Source organism: Schistocerca nitens, chromosome 2 (assembly GCF_023898315.1).
Source record: "Schistocerca nitens isolate TAMUIC-IGC-003100 chromosome 2, iqSchNite1.1, whole genome shotgun sequence".
Lineage (NCBI taxonomy): Eukaryota > Metazoa > Arthropoda > Insecta > Orthoptera > Acrididae > Schistocerca > Schistocerca nitens.
The window spans coordinates 631,203,686-631,221,926 of NC_064615.1; the positions used below are offsets into that span (position 1 = coordinate 631,203,686).

The 18,241-nt window shown below is 44.2% G+C and overlaps 1 protein-coding gene across 1 annotated transcript in view; it reads left to right on the forward strand.

The window, feature by feature from the left end:
- LOC126235215 (dynein axonemal heavy chain 8-like) overlaps positions 1-18,241 on the forward strand; it is a 570,318-nt gene that overhangs the window by 171,014 nt on the left and 381,063 nt on the right. Inside the window, exon 13 of the mRNA XM_049943945.1 lies at positions 6,866-7,034. Within this exon, the coding sequence (XP_049799902.1) occupies positions 6,866-7,034 (169 nt within the window). The remainder of the gene's footprint in view (positions 1-6,865; positions 7,035-18,241) is intronic.

An 18,241-nucleotide genomic window follows, 5' to 3' on the forward strand; every position in this document is an offset into this window, starting at 1 on the left:
AATGTGATTTGTAGAGTATCCATGTAGATGTAGATGTAGATGTCGTCGAGTGCACCGAAGGCAAAATGAAACGTTTCACCCTGAATGTCTGCATGGTCAGGTTCAAGCCGGAGGGGGGTCTGTGATGTTTTGTGTGTGCTTTTCTCATCATGAATCGGGTCCGCTCACTGAGATGACTACTTCTATGACCTAGCATGTTTGTTTCAACATTCTGAATGATCAGGTGGTGCCTTTCAATCAAGACCTGCATGACGAGTATGCTACTGATATCCCTGTTTTTCAAGACAACAGCGAAGTTAATCGGGTTGGAAAAATATGTTACTGGCCTTCTGAGCACTCCCTCATCTTATTACACTACTGGCCACCGTAAATGCAACACCAAGAAAGACAAGAGGTAGCACAACAAGATTTATTTTGTAGATAACATGTTGACCAAGTATCAAATGATTACGTTTACAGACGTCTGTGACATGTGGTTCCTGCCAGAATCAGTAGCCAGAGTAGCCGCCATTGTTGGAGATCACCGCTGCCACACGTCTCGGCATTGAGTCAAAGAGACGTTGGATGTGTTCCTGGGGTACAGCAGCCCAAGCAGCTTCCACACGTTGCCAAAGATCATCTGGTGTGGCAGCTGGGGATGTAATCTGGGTCACTCGTTGAGCAACCATGGACCACATGTTTTCTATCGGCGAAAGATCCGGAGATCGAGCCGGCCAGGGAAGCAATTCAATCTGGTTATTGACGAAGAACCTTTGGACAATGCGTGCCACGTGTGGTCGCGCATTATCCTGTTGAAATATGGCTGTGGCCGAGCCCTGAAGGTAAGGAAGGACAACTGGCTCCAGCACCTCGGATATGTAGCGCCGGCTATTTAAAGTACCGGCAATGCGTACTAGAGGCGTGCGAGAGTAATATCCAATACCGCCCCATACCATAATACCCGGTGCAAGACCAGTGTGGCGGTGCATAATGCAGCTGTCCAGCATCCTCTCTCCACGGTATCTCCACACTCGAATCCGACCATCGTGGTGCTGCAGACAGAAGCGTGCCTCGTCAGTAAAGACAACGTCATTCCATTCTGCCGTCCACATCCGTCTGTCATCACACCATTGGCGACGGAGACGTCTGTGGTTCTGCGTCAATGGTAGACGAAGCAATGGACGTCTTGCGGACAGACCACTCTGCTGTAAACGGCGTCGAATGGTACGCGCAGACACTGGATGATGCGTTACAGACGCAATGTGCTTTTCTATGGTTCGGGATGTCACTGAGCGATCCGTCACTGCCATGCGCACAATTTGCCTATCAGCACGTGCAGTGGTGCACCGAGGTGAATGCGATCGACCACGTCGGTCCGTCGTACCCTCCTACATCCAACGGTCACATATCCGCATTACAGTTGTTTGGTTTCGTCCAACACGACTAGCGATTTCTCTGTATGATAATCCACAATCTCGGTAAGCCACTATCCTTCCTCTGTCGAACTCGGATACTTGATCAAAAGATGTTCGCTGTTGTCTACGAGGCATAACTGATCGTCTTGTGAAACAACCACAAGGTAAACACACGTGCCGAACGTACACTCGTCGAAATCGCCAAGCCTTATATGGCGCTATGAGGTGGCGCCACAGGCGGGCGTGATGTGCGTCTACGCTGAAATTCTAATCAGTTGCATATCTCATCGCTGCAAACCCATTGCGTAAATTTCACTTGATTCGGATGCTTCCTTCAGGGTGTTGCATTTACGGTGGCCAGCAGTGTACATCTCGATTGGCCTGCAAAATCACCTGACTTGAACCCATAGGAAATCTGGGAAACATGTTGGAAAAGCTGATAAACACCGTCATCAATATTCTCGCAATTTGGTGAAACTGCGCGATCAAATCCTCAACGAGTGGCTTAACCTGGATGCGACATATCTGCACAAACGGTTAAGTTTTTGTATGTTGAGCTTATGACTCGTGCATGAATAAAACTGTAAACTCACCGAGTTTGCACTGTGCCCAGCAGTTGGCATTACAAATACAGTGCCTTGGCAAAACGACAACAAAGGAAGAAAAGAGTTTTCGTGTGTTGGAATATGTGAGATGTTTATCCGTTACAGCACTGCAGCGTGCATTCAGGAGGAATTATGGAACAGAACCGCCATTTAAATAGAGCATTGTGCGTAATGTGGCGCACGTTCTTCCACAGCAGCTTCCTACGTGAATCAGTGCAGAGATTGGCCCATTCCCTCCCCCTCTTCCCATGATATAAGATAATGGAAGCTACTTTTCGGATAGCTTTCGAATTTGCTTCCACACATGCTGCTTGTGTCCTTTTACTTGAGCGCCAATAGAGCTTGTAGACAGGGATATTGGGTGTGTGTGTGGGGGGGGGGGGGGGATGGGGGGGGGGGGGCAAGCTTCTCCAACTGCCGAGGAAAGAGGTGGTTTGCATAGGGAACTAGGAGTACCACACGTGCTACTATATAATGAGGTGACGAAAGTCATGAGGTAGCGATATGAGCGTATATAAATGACGGTAGTATCACGCATACATTCCAATTCGGAAATTGTTAGGGAAATCGGTATTGCGTGATACACAGTGTCACCACGGACAACGCAGTGGCCGACGACCTTCACTTAACGACTGAGAGCAGCGGCGTTTGCATAGTGCTAACAGACTAGCAACACTGCGGTAAATACCCGCAGAAATCAATATGGAACGTACGGCGAACGTATCCGTTAGGAAGCAGACGACCGACGCGAGTACCTTTACTAACAGCAAGACATCGCCTGAAGCGCCTCTTCTGGGCTCCAGAGCATATCAGTTGGACCCTAGACGACTTTAAAACCGTTGCTTGCGCTCAGATGAGTTCTGATTTCAGCAGGTAACAGCTGGTGGTAGGGTTCGAGTGTGGTGCAGATCCAACGAAGCTATGGACCAAAGTTGTCAATAAGGCATTGTTCAAGCTGGTGGTGGCTCTCTAATGGTATGGGCTGTGTTTACATGGAATGAACTGGATCCAATTGAACCCATCATTGACTGGAAATTGTTATGTTCGGCTACTTGGAGACAATCTGCAGCTATTCATGGACTTCATGTTCCTAAGCAACGATGAAATTTTTGTGGATGACAAAGCACCATGTCACTGGGCCACAGCTGTCTGCAATTGGTTTGAGGAACATTCTGGACAATTCGAGCGAATGAATTGGCTACCCATCGAACATTGATGGGGCATAATCCAGATGTCAGTTCTTGCATAATATCCTGCACCGACAACACTTTCGCAATTATGGACGGCTACGGAGTCAACGTAGCTCACTGTTTCTGCAGGGAACTTCCAACGGCTTGTTGAGTCTGTGCTATGTTGAGCTGCTGCACTGCGTCGGGCAAAAGGAGGTCCGACACGGTATAGGGAGATATCCCCATGACTTGTCACCTCAGTGTATTTGTGCTTTGGTTTTCGTAGTAAACATCTAGAGAAGTTTATACTGCTTGGTTGCAGACACTAAACCTCCTTTCTATGAGTAGTCGTAAATAGTTCTCTCTATAGAACATAGTGAATGTAGTTCAATATCGCGTCAACAAATACGTCTTTAGAGACGGACAAGAATAGGAAAGGAATTCGAGCAGGTCTCTCTTTCCATCATTTGCCTATAACGATTTAGGAAAACAACGCAAAACCCAAATCTAAGTGACCGTTCCTCCCAGAGTCCAGTCCAGCGTCTTTCACCATTGCATCAGACAACCCGATTGGGCAAGAAAAATGGAAACATATCGGCCATAGTTTTTTCTCTGCAGTGATTTGGAATGAGTGGGAAATGGAAATCAAAATCGCTGGGAAGGGTAAACAAGCCTGCGTCACATGACGAGTGAACTAAAATTGCCATGACACATTAAGAGGAACGAAGGAATTCATACATGAACAACGGTTTCTACTTTTCAATTCACTGCAGTCAGTTACATTCCCACAACATAATTAAGTCAACTCTAGCTTCAATTTAACAACAGAACTAATGGTTCAAATGGCTCTAAGCACTGTGGTACTGAACTGAGAACTACTTAAACCTAACTAACCTAAGGACATCATACACATCCATGCCCAAGGTAGGATTCGAACCTGCGACCGTAGCAGCAGCGCGGTTCCGGACTGAAGCACCTAGAACCGCACGGCCACAGAGACCGAACTCAGAACTAGTTAAACCTAACTAACCTAAGGACATCACATACATCCATGCCCGAGGTAGGATTCGAAACTGCGACCTTAGCAGCAGCGCGGTTCCGGACTGAAGCATCTAGAACCGCTCGGCCACAGCGGCCGGCCAGCGCTAATGTATTACATTGCTTATTTTACTTGAAATTGAGGCTATAATACTACATCGCGATAGCTTCACAAATGTCTATCAAACTGAGTAACTGTTTTGTTCGTTGTCAGTACAGTAGCCTTGGTGCGGAAGGATAATTTCTGTGCCAGTCTGTCGCGTATACTCAATATTTTCAGCGTTATGGACGATTCATGTTGGACGTCAACGGACAGTCATGGAACAGAACGGCACCCCTAATGGTGATGTGTTCACACTAGATGGTACGTCAACATAGGGTCTTACTCTTCAGCCCACTATTAAACGGTGAAAGTGAGGTTATGAGAGATAGTCTGCGTTACAGAGGATCCGAATATAGTATCAGCATTAAGGAACTATCAATGATATGAACTACCAATGTTATACATAATCAGAAAAAAATTCATTGCGAATGTTCTTGGCAAAGGTCGTCTGGTAAATTTCCCCCTGCAGGCAGCTGAAAGAGTAGGAAAAATGTCGTTTAAACGTATCCGAACACCAACATTCATATGCTCTACAAAATATATTCTTACGAAAACGTCAAGTAAGATTTCGGAGGCAGTAGATACGTCCTTTTTTAATCTTTTGTGTCCTGGTTTCTTTATTATTGCCAAAATATTGTCAAATGAACTTTTTTCTCACTCAATAGAAGTGACTTTTCACTACAGAAATAATTTTCTTAAAAAAACCTTTTCTACCTATTTATATTCTTTCTTATGGCAGCGCGGGCTTTTTCTTTGTGTAGGTATTGTGAAACCTAATTATATTTTCACTTTCGGATATTTGATATTTTTTGTAGGAGAACATTCGTAGAAAAAAGGTCAAATACTTATGCAACCTTCGCTATCTATCACAAAACAAGCCAAGCAATAAAATAAAGATTAATAAGACACGTGAGCACAAAATTCAGTATTATGGCCTGAGCGAACGTGGCAAGAGGGGGTCTGACTTTCAATATTAGCAGACGACGCCAGTGTACTCCATCATCGTCAAGACTTTCTTTCCGATAACGATTAATGGTAACTTTCAGGGTAACGTTCCGACGAATTCCGTCATTTGAAATGCATTGTGGACTGTGAGTCTTCATATTTTCGCGGTGTTTTACTTGATATATAAAACTACAAGAATTCAGCCGTAGCCAAACTCTGTCTGCTGTTAATATTTTGCCTTAAAACTGTTCAACCATCTTTGAAGCGAGCCGGATAATTGACGGTAGAACGCTCCCGTACACTTTGTCTACTGATTGGGCAAGCCAAATGTGTTTGATTACACTGCAAATCTTAGTTGAAGAAATACCATATGGCAGGCAGAGATGTATATTTCTTCCATAGTGATTTGCAGTGTATTCATACGCGCTTGGCTCGTCCTGCCGATGTATAACGTGTGTGGGATCGCTTTACCGTCCCCAAACAGCACCATCTTGATTAACTCGATGGCTTTGCCCCAACCTAGCTGAACTCAATTGTTTCATAAGCTGCGAAATAGTCGCGGATTAAACAGTGATCCAGGAAGAGTAGAATAAATTTCTTCTTTCACCTACAATGAGCACAAAACTTTTGGTCCTTAGACTACCGATTTCGGTCGGCAGTGACCATCTTCAGATCTGTTTTAGGAATTAGGAGATGTTATAAAACAGATCTGAGGTTGGTCATTGATGACCGAAACCGGTAGTCTAAGGCCCAAATATTTTACGATCATTGATGGAAATAGAAGAAATTTATTGAACCTCGTAGCTCCACAAATACTTTAACTACCTCAAAAGACCGCTCCATACTCCTTCTCCGCATTACTCATTCTAATTGCAGGTCCCTCAAAATGGAAGTGGAGCATGATACAGAATAGTGTTCGTTTTAATTTTCTCAAAATTCATTGTTTTTAAATGACGTACAACCTTTTCCTGTGCGTTATTTTAACTGTCCCCATTGAAAAGCGTTCCTTTATGTATCACAAAACATCTGTATGTAGTTCATCCTCTTAAAGTTTGTATCCCACCTTTGCGTTCCTTAAATTCTTTTGATCGAAGAGCGCAGGATCGCTGCGTTGTCAGCTCGCCCTCGTCCTGTCGGACAAGGGAATGAAATTATAATTAAGGAGAAAAAAAGCTTTCCATCAGCCCTTCCGGGCTCGCTCCTAAAATGGTTGAACAGTTTTCATCCGAAATGTCTGGTTACGGCTGAATTCCCACAGCTTTATGGAGCATTGTTCCGTGACGTACAGTGTGAATATTCGGCAAAAGATATTCTCACTGTTGTTGATCCGAAGATTTACCCAATGATATGCAGGCTTAGGGGAAAATGAAGACACTTATACATTATTACAAACAGATATATGCAGCTACGTATCATTAAGTTGAGCATAGTATCAGTCTAGTACTCTAGAATTTGTAGCGAGTATAACCGCGAATATGTGACCTCGAATCTAGCTTAATTTGAGAAAAGTGTGGATCGTTTGCCGCTGAACTTTGTAATCCGTGTTTGCTTTTATCCTCTCCTCACTGAGAAGAGGGTGCTGTTTGCCGTAATGACAACTTTAACTCGCAGGAAGAGGATTCCGGAGCTGTACATTCCGCTGATGCGTCTCCACCTGGCCAAGCTGGACCGCGCCTTCCAAGACGGCCTCTCAAGCATCACATGGACGTCACTCCGCATTCCGGAATTTTTCGAGAAAGCCGACGCAGTTCTCACAGACATGGAGAACTTCCTCAAAGATGTAAGTAACGGTTCATCTGCGTCGACACCTTCGTTTTAGCCACAGTCACTATCCTTCACACATTTAGGCAAAATTTTTCTTCAGTAAGTCTTATTTTATCTCATTAGCGGAACTGGAAGAGGAAAAAGGAAGGATATTCTAAGCGGTTTAGGCTTGTAGTCTAATGATCACGAATTGTACTAAGACTAAACTATCGAGAAACGCAGAACGAGTGAACTTATTTCATCCGTTCTGGAAATTGTTGAACTTTGCGAGTGAAATTTAAAGATATTATGATTCATCCAGAAACAGCAATCAATTAGAATTACTTTTTTAAGTGTTTATTCACCCACGAGCTGCCTTTCAAGTCTCTGCAGGTTCTTCATCACATGGTGGTATCTACAAAACCATTATTCCACAAACTTAGCAAAGGCCGCTTGCCAAAATTGTGACATTGTCGCAAACAGTTAAATAAAGGGAAGTTAAATAAAGGGAACCCATCAAAAGACGCACGATTAAATTTTTAGATGAGCATTGCTATTTTATTATTACCTACGTGTCATAGAATCCAGCAAACCATGAGATATCAAACCGTAAGGCGGTTTGACAACATCCATTAGACGGGGGATATTAAATTAGAAATTTGTAAAGCATTTATACCATGAGTAGAATCCTATATAGCACTATTACAAGCCGCGCGGGATTAGCCGAGCGGTCAAGGGACGCTGCAGTCATGGACTGTGCGGCTGGTCCTGGCGAAGGTTCGAGTCCTTCCTCGGGCATGGGTGTGTGTGTTTGTCCTTAGGATAATTTAGGTTAAGTAGTGTGTAAGCTTAGGGACTGATGACCTTAGCAGTTAAGTCCCATAAGATTTCACACACACACACTATTACAAGCCATTTTTATCTTGAGGTAACTGATGGTAAGATATCACTGTAGCTTGTCTGTATAAGTGTTACGTTCAGCAATATAATAGCTTCTTCATCACTCTACAACTGAGGTAGAACCATTCAATGAACATTCTAGTAACTCGATGATTGTTGCTAGTATCCGATATCTCTTCCTATGATCGTAAAGAATACTTCGTAACTGAAGGGGTGTAGCATCGATGAATATCTTGAGAGTTTTATGTTGAATGTTTATACATCAGCTAAACTGTCCAACAAGAGTCTTGTGAAGATCATGCAACAAACGGGGTCAGTACTATCATTGGGGGCGAACGACAGTACCCCACGCTGTTACGGAAATTTTCCTTATCTGTTTGCTTGCAGTGCGAAATGGGTACGAAAGATTATATGGATGCACAGGAGTACAAACGAGATGGAGAGGATCATCTTACATTGGTAGATTTTTGTTATTCCGTTGTCCTCGCACGAAATGTAGGCGAACAAAGTATCTTAACTAGATTCGTACAGCAATGCGACTCTAAATATACTTCCACACCTGTGTTTGCCTACAAACTTTTTAAGGTGGTATTACTGTACAGCGTTCGATAAGTCGTTTTCTACTTTCTAATTAGTGTAACTACCTTATTAGCTGAAATCTCCATTGAAATTTAATAATTCTTCCAACAGATCTTGTGGTTTTGTTTGACATCGGTTGAAATTTCACACAAAACCCTCGTATTGACAACATGTTGTCGTAATCAACTGGGTAAGGCACAACAGTGATCGTTGCTTCCACTTCACGTAAGGTTATTGGTTCCGGTCTGTACAGCTCTTCCTTTGCCTGTACACGAAGAAAATAGGCAGAGCGTTAGATATGAAATGAGAGTCGACCATACACACTCATACACAGATACATCCATTTTTATATATGTAAATAAAGCGGTACTTGAGATGTGTTCAAAAAGTGACAGAAATTTTGTAATTTCCCATGTTATATCAGCCCGATTCACGCGACTTTTTCTTTCTTGTGTTGGTAAACACGTCTGAAAAATATCTGTACAGTGTTAACCATATTGCACGTTTAGTCTGTTGTCACTTGTGAAAAAGACTATGCGCTTTGGTAGTATCGGCGACTATTTATTTTGTATAAAAATAGATCAGAGAAGTTGTATTAATTTTACTGTAGGTGAGAAATAAAGTGCAGCAAACTTTTAGAAACATTAAAAATTACTTTTGGTGTGGCTGATGTAAGGAAACACAAATATTTCTGAGTTGTGTAAGCTTTTGGACGAAGGCCGCGAAGACGTTGAAGATGACTAAACGTCCTGGAAGCTCTACCACATTATTAACCGTTGAAATCGTGAGGTAAGTGAAAGAAATGATTCTGAAAGAAACCGCTGCTTATGATGGCGTGTCAATTGGTTCGTTCTATGAATTTTTTTCAGAGGTTTTGGGTACGAAACGTCTGAAACGTAAAACGTAACATTTGTTCCAAAATAGTTGACTATCGAAGAGAAAGAGCGGCATTGCGAGTTGTTCAGGTTTTGCTGGATGAAGTCAAAAAGAAATGCTGAATCATGTCAATGCAGGTGGCAAACTATGGTTTACGAATATGACGTTGCAACGAAAACTTAATCGTCCATTGAAGCATTTTGGATAGCAAATACCAAGAAAAACTCAACACATGCGGTGAAATTTGAAACTAGACTCAATGTGTTCTTTGTTCTTGGATTTCAACCCGCCTACTACCAGGATTTTTTGTTCCGTTGACTACCAGTGTAGTCATGAAGCCCACAAGGAATTTACATGGGGTGTTTGGGCAGTATTTCATTTATTGTAACGAAAGACATAAAAACATGCATCATGGAATTGGGAACAGGGAAACGGTGCATATAAAATTTCATGTCGTCTCGTTGTCTCTGTAGAGCTGTACCAAGGGAAGTAGGAGCGGATGTTGTTTGGTGGCCAGTGTTCTCTTTCTATAACACAAACTGCATGTAATAACTGAGTTCCTTGTTAACATAAACAAAGAGATATTTAACTTGTGCTTCCATGTGCTGTGGTACAAGCTCTCTATTCTACTCCACTTTAGTCTCACTCTAGTGAAGTACATAGACCACTATGAACACTATTATGGTCGCTATGTGCTGCCTGATTTGGAGCTAGAGGCTGGACTGCGGTTCCAACTCGGTGACATGCTCGATGACAGACTCGAGAACTAACTGTCCCTCCAGTCTTCGGCGGCTATCTAAATACTAGTGGCCAAGAGGGCGTTGGCGGCGCGTTTCCAGTGAGTCAGTCGTTGGCCTCGATCGATCTTCTTGTGACCTCTATGCCGCATGGTGTGCTGGCACTAGGTTATGTCAGCACGGTCCTCCTCTCCTCCCCCCCCCCCCCCCCCCCGCAAATGCCGCACCCTTGTCGTGTAGTGAGGCTGCGAACGACAATGGGGAGGGAGGCAGGATGGTCGACGTCGAGATGGGCTGGGAGCTGTGACTGTGGAGGACGGCATACTCCTGACCGTACCCCACCATCTGGCTTGCGAAGCAACAGAAACATCCTCTGGAAAATTGCTGCCAGGGTACACATCCAGGCCTGAGAGCGTGTGCTGGGACGATGACGGCGACGGCCACAGCGATGGCGATGGCGGGTTCAGGTCCATGGGGTCGGAGAGAGGCGACGGCGGGAGCGAAGGCGCATCGTCCATCTGCTCCTCCTGGGGTGCCCTACTGGCACCAGCGGGTGGCTGCGAAGGCCGCGTGGTCCCATGAGGCCGTGAATCTGGGGAAGAAAAGTAGCAGACTCACGGGGGAAATGACACGCACAAATTTGGTTCTCGTGGTGGCGCTGCAAACCATCGGGATCTGCAATTAAGCACATATATGAGCCAATGCGTTCCTGGATCATGCTTCTTTCCCAGCGCCCAAGGTTGCCATAAACCCCGAAAAGAACAAGATCGCACGGCGCAAATCGATACTTGCAGACCATTGGCGGCGCCGGGTGCTATGGTGGTTGTAGCAAGTGTAGCAGCGTCCGATGGTGGCGGCCATGCAGAAGTTCCGCTGGTGATGGTCCATCTCGTGGGTGGGAGCGATAGGAGGCGAGAAAGAGTTACAGTGTATGTTCCCACGTGAGGGTGGTGCGAAGCTTGGACATCTGTGGCTTGAAAGTATGTACGAAACGTTCTACTTCTCCGTTGGACTGTGGCTGAAACAGAGCACTTGTCATATGACGAATGCTATTTCGTTCACAAAACTGTTCAAAATCACGTGAAGTGAACTGTGGTCCATTTCCCGAAACTAGTACTTCTGGCAAACTTTCGATGCAAAATACTGAGGACAATGCTTTGGTACCATGTGATGTGGTAGAGTTCATAGGCACCACAAATGGAAACTTGCTAACAGAGTCCACCACTATGAGCCAACGAGTGTTAAAAAGTGGTCCTACAAAGTTTATGTGCACTCATTGCTATGGCGATTGAATCTTAGGCCAAGCTTAGACTGTCTGTCGCGGAGCGGATTGGTTCTTTGCGCATGCGCGGCACTGTGACGTCATATGTTCAATGTGGTGTCCATGCCCTGCCAAGTACAGTGCTGTCGCGCTAACTGTTTAATGCGAACAATTCCCCAATGTCCATGGTGGAGCAATCGCAACACATCCTTTTGCAACACTTTGTGAATAAGCATACGGGATTGTCCATTGTTGAACTGAAAGGATAAGCCGACGTGCAAAATATCGGCGCACAACTGAGCTCTGGATACTGTTCAGTGAAAAAGGCCAAGACGTGCGAATACAATCCAAAAAAATCTTGAGGTCTGGGTCTGCTTCCATGGCCTGTGCAATCTTACTGTAGTGCAAGGGAAAAGAGTCCAGCAATTCAGAGCCCTGCGCATCAGTTTGCCAACAAGATGTGGGGTACATCAAAATCAGAGTATGGGCAATCGGAAAGCGAGATAGGGCGTCTGCATTGCCATGCTTTGTCGTAGGTCTGTACACAATTTTATATAGATACTGCGAAAGTAACGAAGTCCAGCCAGAGTTGCAATTTTTGAGCAGTGCGCGTAGGAACCGGCTTTGACGGATGAAACATGGACTGCATCACTTGTAATTTGACACTAAATAGAACCTGTGACCATACAAATAGTGATGGAATTTTGTCACACCATACACAATAGCGAGAGCTTCTTTTTCAATTCGAGAATAATTGCACTGAGTTTGAGATAACAACTTTGAGGCAAAAGCAATAAGTCTGTCTTGTGCACCAATTCTGTGGGAAAGCACAGCGCCGATTCCGTAGGAAGAAGCATTGACTTGCAAAACTACCTACTTGACAGGATCAAAATGCACTAACATCTCTCACTAAGCAAAGCATTTTTGAGTTTCTGAAACGCGTCGTGACAGCTTTTAGTCCCGAGAAAAGGAACATTTTTGCGACGCAAACGATGCAATGGAGCCGTGATCTGTGTGGCATTTGGTATGAAGCGAATGTACTATTTCATCTTACCTAGTACTGACTGCATTTCAGACACATCCCGAGGAACAGGCAGATCACGGATTGCAAGCAGATGAGATGGGAGGGGGTACACACCCTGACTGTTTATCACATGACCTAAGTACTATAGTTCAGTTTGAAAAAGTCACGCTTTTCGAGATGACACTTTAGCCGTGCTTCTGACAACATTCGAAAAAGAGTGTGTTGACACGTTTTGCGCAGTAGCGTCCCGGACCATGATGCCAGAATATGATATTCCACAAGAACATGAAAATTCACAGTCGTGAGTGACGCCTTGCAAAGTTGCTACCCACTCACGGTAATTCTGCTGAGGTGCACGTTTTGTGCGGAAAATGCGTACCTCTTTGCCACGGCAGTCATACAAATCGGAGAGGATAGGTGACGCAGCCGGGTAAATAGTCTAGAAATATTGCAAACACAAATGAAATAAACGTCTTCTCCTATTTTTAAAAAAAAAAAAAAAACTGGACCGTCATCCTCGTCACCATTTGTTATGATTCTCGTCGTCATTTGTTATGATGATATGTGGTCAATGCTAAATAGAAACATATATTGCAGGTTTGGCAGCGAAGTCGGTAAGGAGCTGGCTGCAAGGTCTCTATCTTTCTGCAACGACTGAAATAATTAGTAGTCGTTGGTAAAAAATAATATATATTGTACTTGTGTTACATACTTCTTCATATGCTGCATACATATAATTACAAACATGTCGAGAGAGGTATTACTTATGCCATACTTGACTAAGCGCCTTGTTAGAGGTTGCTTCCTATCAGCAGAAGGCTATGCTACATTTCTAGTTGACGTCCCGAGCAAGAGTGGACGAGAGCTCGCTAGATACTTGTCACAAGCCGCGGAGCGGCGCTAGCAGCGCTAGTCGCGACTCTCGGGTCCAGCGATATCTATTACGCGCCGCGGTCGATATCTGCAACCCCTAACAAGTGTGATATCGAACGTTGATACCACATTCCTCTGGGCTACTTTGTCTCTTAAAGCATTTGAAACGTGATGTGTCCAGAACAAGTTAGGCTATGCATTGTCTGTCAATATAACATGCGCTACAAAGTTATTAGAGTCTTCGTATTAACCGGAACACTAGGGACCCAGCAATCGAAAGGAGGTATTGTAGCTTCACAGTACCTTGAATGCGATTTGTCAGGTATTCATGCCATTCTTCTTCTGTGTCGTTAAATTGCCGCAACGGTGGTATGCTGTTCGGCGACACTTGTCGGGTGTGTCGGTCGGCTGGCTTCTGTTGTGCGGACGACACTGCTTGTACAGCCAGAAGTTGTTGTACCATCGTCAACAAGACAACAATTTCTTGATTCTGAAACTGAAAAGCTTGTGTTAGGCCATTACATTGGCCGTCTGCGGCTGAGGCGCGGAGCAGGAGGTGGAGGGGGCGGTGTAATCATGGTTTACACAAATAAGTTATAGAAAAAAAAGAGAGAAATTTTATTAGTTCTGCGTCTCCCTTCCTGGAAGACATGCAAGAACACAACAATTCATTAGCAATTATAAACCCCTGCAATCTGAAACACAAGAGAAGCAAGCAAAATATCAGCACAAAATTATTCTCGTCACCAATGTTGAATCCTCGTTGCCATCTGTTAAATCCTCGTTGCCAGCTTTTATTTCGTCTCGTTGTCACTGTAGATCTGTTCCAAGGTAAGCAAGGAGAGGATGTTGTTCGGTGAGTGGTATCCTCTTTCTATAACACTAACTGCAAGCAATTATTAACTGGATTATTTATTAACATAGACAAAAAACTACTGAACTTGTTCTTCCATGTGCTGTCGTACAAGCTCTCTATTCTAGTCCACTTTAGCCTCACTCTAGTGAAGTACAAAGTCCGCTATGAACACTATTCTGGTCGCTATTTGCTGTCTGATTCGGAGCTAGAGGCTGTGACTGCGGCTCTAACTCGGCGACACGCTCGATGACAGACTCGAACTAACTGGCCCTCCGATCCTCGGCGGCTATCTGAACACTGGTGGCCGAGAGGACGTTGGCGGCCCGTTTCCAGAGAGTCTGTCGTTGCCCTGATCGATCTTCTTGTGACCTCTATGCCGCACGGTACGCTGGCGCCAGCTCATGCCAGCACATAAAAACTTTCAGATATTGTCTTCGTTTTTACATTTAAAACAAAGCTTCTGTGGATATTATTTGTAGCATCAATTTTAAAAATAGAGTCTTTTTGACATCTAACATCGGTCAATTTCTGCAATCCATTCTCCACAATCTTTGCAACGAAATTTCCAAACTTCATATTGCTATGTTATCTTAGCTCTCTCTTCCACACTTAACTTACTTTCTATAATTCTACAAAGAAAAGTCCTATAAGTACAGAGATACAGAATCAAGATCCACAGGTGAAATGATGTAATCAGTGACCCAAAAGCGTGTCTCAAAAAAAGAAAAAGTGAAGCGAATATTGATTGGTATGTACAAAAAATTATCCACAATCTTATCACGTGAAATTCTGAGCCATGTCAAACAGGAAACATTTTCGGATACGCACAAATCAGCAAACACAGAGAAGAAAGCTCGAGGAAAATTTTCCGGTCTGTCACCACAACAGATAGCGAAGTTTCCAGAATAAAATTTTCACTCTGCTGCGGAGTATGCCCTGATATGAAACTTCCTGGCAGTTTAAAATTGTGTGCTAGCCCAAGACTCGAACTCGGAACCTTTGCCTTTCACTGGGAAGTGCTCTAGCAACTGGGCTACGTAAGCACGCCCTCACAGCTTTACTTCCGCCAGTACCTCATCTCCTACCTTCCAAACTACACAGAAGCTCTCCTGTGAACCTAGCAAGACTAGCACTCCTGGAAGAAAGGATATTGCGGAGACACGACTTTGCCACAGCCTGGAGGATATCAGCGCACATTCCGCTGCCGAGTGAAAATTTCATTCTGAAAACATCCCCCAGGCTGTGGCTAAGCCATGTCTCTACATATCCTTTCTTCCAGGAGTGATAGTCTTGCTGGGTTTGCAGTAGAGCTTATGTGAAGTTTGGAAGGTAGGAGACGAGGTACTGGCGGAAGTAAAGCTGTGTGGTGCGGGGGGGGGGGGGGGGGGGGGGGAGTTGTAAGTCGTGCTTGCGTAGCTCAGTTGGTAGAGCACTTGCCCGTGAAAGGCAAAGGTCCAGAGTTCAAGTCTCCGTCCAGCACACAGTTTTAATCTCCCAGGAAGCTTCAGATAGCAATGTATACATCACGGCACAGAGAGAGTGAGAAAACAGCCTCGCTATAACAAATGCAGACGATGAAAGAAATGAGACAAATTCCTTTCAAGATAACCGAAAATTATGGTGGAAAATGACTTAGCAAATGTCTTTGGTTTCTTCTCAAGTTCCTTCATGTGATGCAAGACGGTTCTAGGACCCTCCTGTGAAGTTTGGAATATGTGTGAAATATATCGTCAGGCTGAAAGTTCGAGTTATGACATGTGTTCAGATTGAAACTTCCTGTTTTCCACGCCTCGGAACTTTCTTAGCGTCATCCGGAACCCAAATTACGATCCTGGACAGAATCCATGCACTGCTAAGCAATCTGCAGAGCGTGAGACATACTGTGTGACGTACTGCTCTGTAGATTAACTCAGAGTCTTTTACTGATTGACTTGAATTAATCCTCTGCGTTGCCACATTAGCGAATCAGTTTAAATAAACTGTAGCCAACCTCATTTGAACGTGTGGAATTTTTCACTACACCAAATTCAATAATTAAAGTCTTGTAGCAACCTAAGTACTCTCAAGAAGATTCTGAGATCCGACCACTGAACTGGAAAATGCCACCTCTAACAGTTCATACACCCTCTCCACCAAACAAGATTACAGTTCAAAGTCATTTTGTCAAAAGATACACAAATAACATTACACTTCAAGTTTCCATATAACAAATGGAATTTATTGGCTTTAATTAAGACTAACCAAGTCAGTCGCTTTAAACTCAAACTATCTCCTGCTAGATAACGGTACGACACTGTGCTATTAGACTTTATCCTGCTGAGCACATGCACCATTCACTAAACTGCAGCACTGTTTAAGAAAATTGCGAGAGTGACTGAACAAAATTCCGCGCCAGTACAGGGAAACGCAGTATTGATTCTTGTAGCCATTCCTTAATTGAAAAGTAACGTAGTTGGTCATAGAGTACTTATTGCCCACATTAGAAATATCCTAGGGATAATCTGAGGACGTCCCGGCGTAATAAATGTTTCATTAGTTCACAGGCGTCGCTTCGGAGAATGTCGTGAGAGTTGCACAACATTTCGAGACACCTGCTCGTCACCTTCAGGTGCTTATTGACATGGTGATTTTTTTGTGTGTCTGAAGTGCTATCACCTTGGCGGCTGGACTTCCTGTGTGAGAGGTAAATGGGTGATTCACTCTTTGTTTAAGCATAAGAAGGCTGTGGGCACGGAGAGGTTCAAGCACCTTCTGGGGTGAGGTTTGAGCTGATTTAAGGGGTCGGTTGATTTCATTTGACTTCATTTAACATTTTATTGTAGCGCCTCGACGATGCCTCGAGGTACTCGGATGTGATGACAATGTGTAGGTGTGACTGTCCCGGTGTAGTCCAGCTGTCCTGTTGAAGGCCTTAGTGCGTCCAATTTGTCCAAAAGTTTGCAATTGTGGGAGATGATAAGTTCCTGGATAATCGGTATGTCGAGTTCCTGGTGCAAGTCACTGACCCTTGCCCACCTGCGTGCCCCAAGGATGAGACGAAAGCATCGATTTTGTAAAATCTGCAGTAGTTTGATGCTGGATACACACACCATCCCCCCGTGGTGCACCTGTAAAACGTCGCTGGATGGACTGTAGCTTTATAGAGGCGAAGTTTTGCGTGGACTTTCACATGTGTGCTTGCAAAGAGTGGACAGAGTTGGTGAATTAAATCCAAGGAAGACGCTATAGTCCCACGTTTGGCACCTGCGCTTTTCTAGCGAGCCAGCGCATATATTGGCGAGCTATTTCACCAACACACAAGTAAGCACCTGAAGATGACGAGCAGCTGTCTGGTTGAAATGTTGTGCACATTTCATGGCATTATTCGACGCAACGCCCGTAAACCAATGAAGCATCCTGTGAATACACTGTCTCCATTCCAGTAGGCACACGACTTCTCTTCTTCACCACGCGAGAGCCATCATTTCATGAGATCCAGACCATTCCACAAAAGTGTTTAACATTCAGCCCTTACAGCTGACAAACAGAACTGAGGCATTTCCATTGGCCATTTCCATCTACTGTTAATAGCGCTTTGTGGAAGATATTGCTATATGTCAGTGCCTTTAGAAGCTTTTTTTCAACGTGTGTTGGAAGAAAAACTTACTTCCACGGAAAATCACAAGCTTAGGGCACCTCGTAGAACTGGACCAAAAACCATTTAGAGGAATTTCAAGGTCCATCACTTCAAGGCTCAATGAGTACCACTGTCCCCCAGATACTGGAAACTGACTCCTGTGTAAACAATGACCAATACGAAGAGCACACAAAGCGAGCAGTAAGTGATACATTATCTTATCCAAAATATCCGGACACCGCTATGTAATATGGAATTGACTACTACTTACCACGTATAAAACGGTGCGGAGAGTATTGTGTTGTCAGTTGGGAAGCAGTAATAGTAGAATGGTAGGTCAGGAGAGGTCAGTGACTGAGTAACAAAATCCATTAGGCACATTTCAAACCCTCTAAAGCTTGGCAGTAGAGTGTTGGCGATGTGATTGTGAAATGGAAACGCGAAGGGACAACCACAGCTAAACCGAGACCAGGCATACCTAACCTACTGACGGGCAGGGACTATCGATCAGTGTGGAGGGTG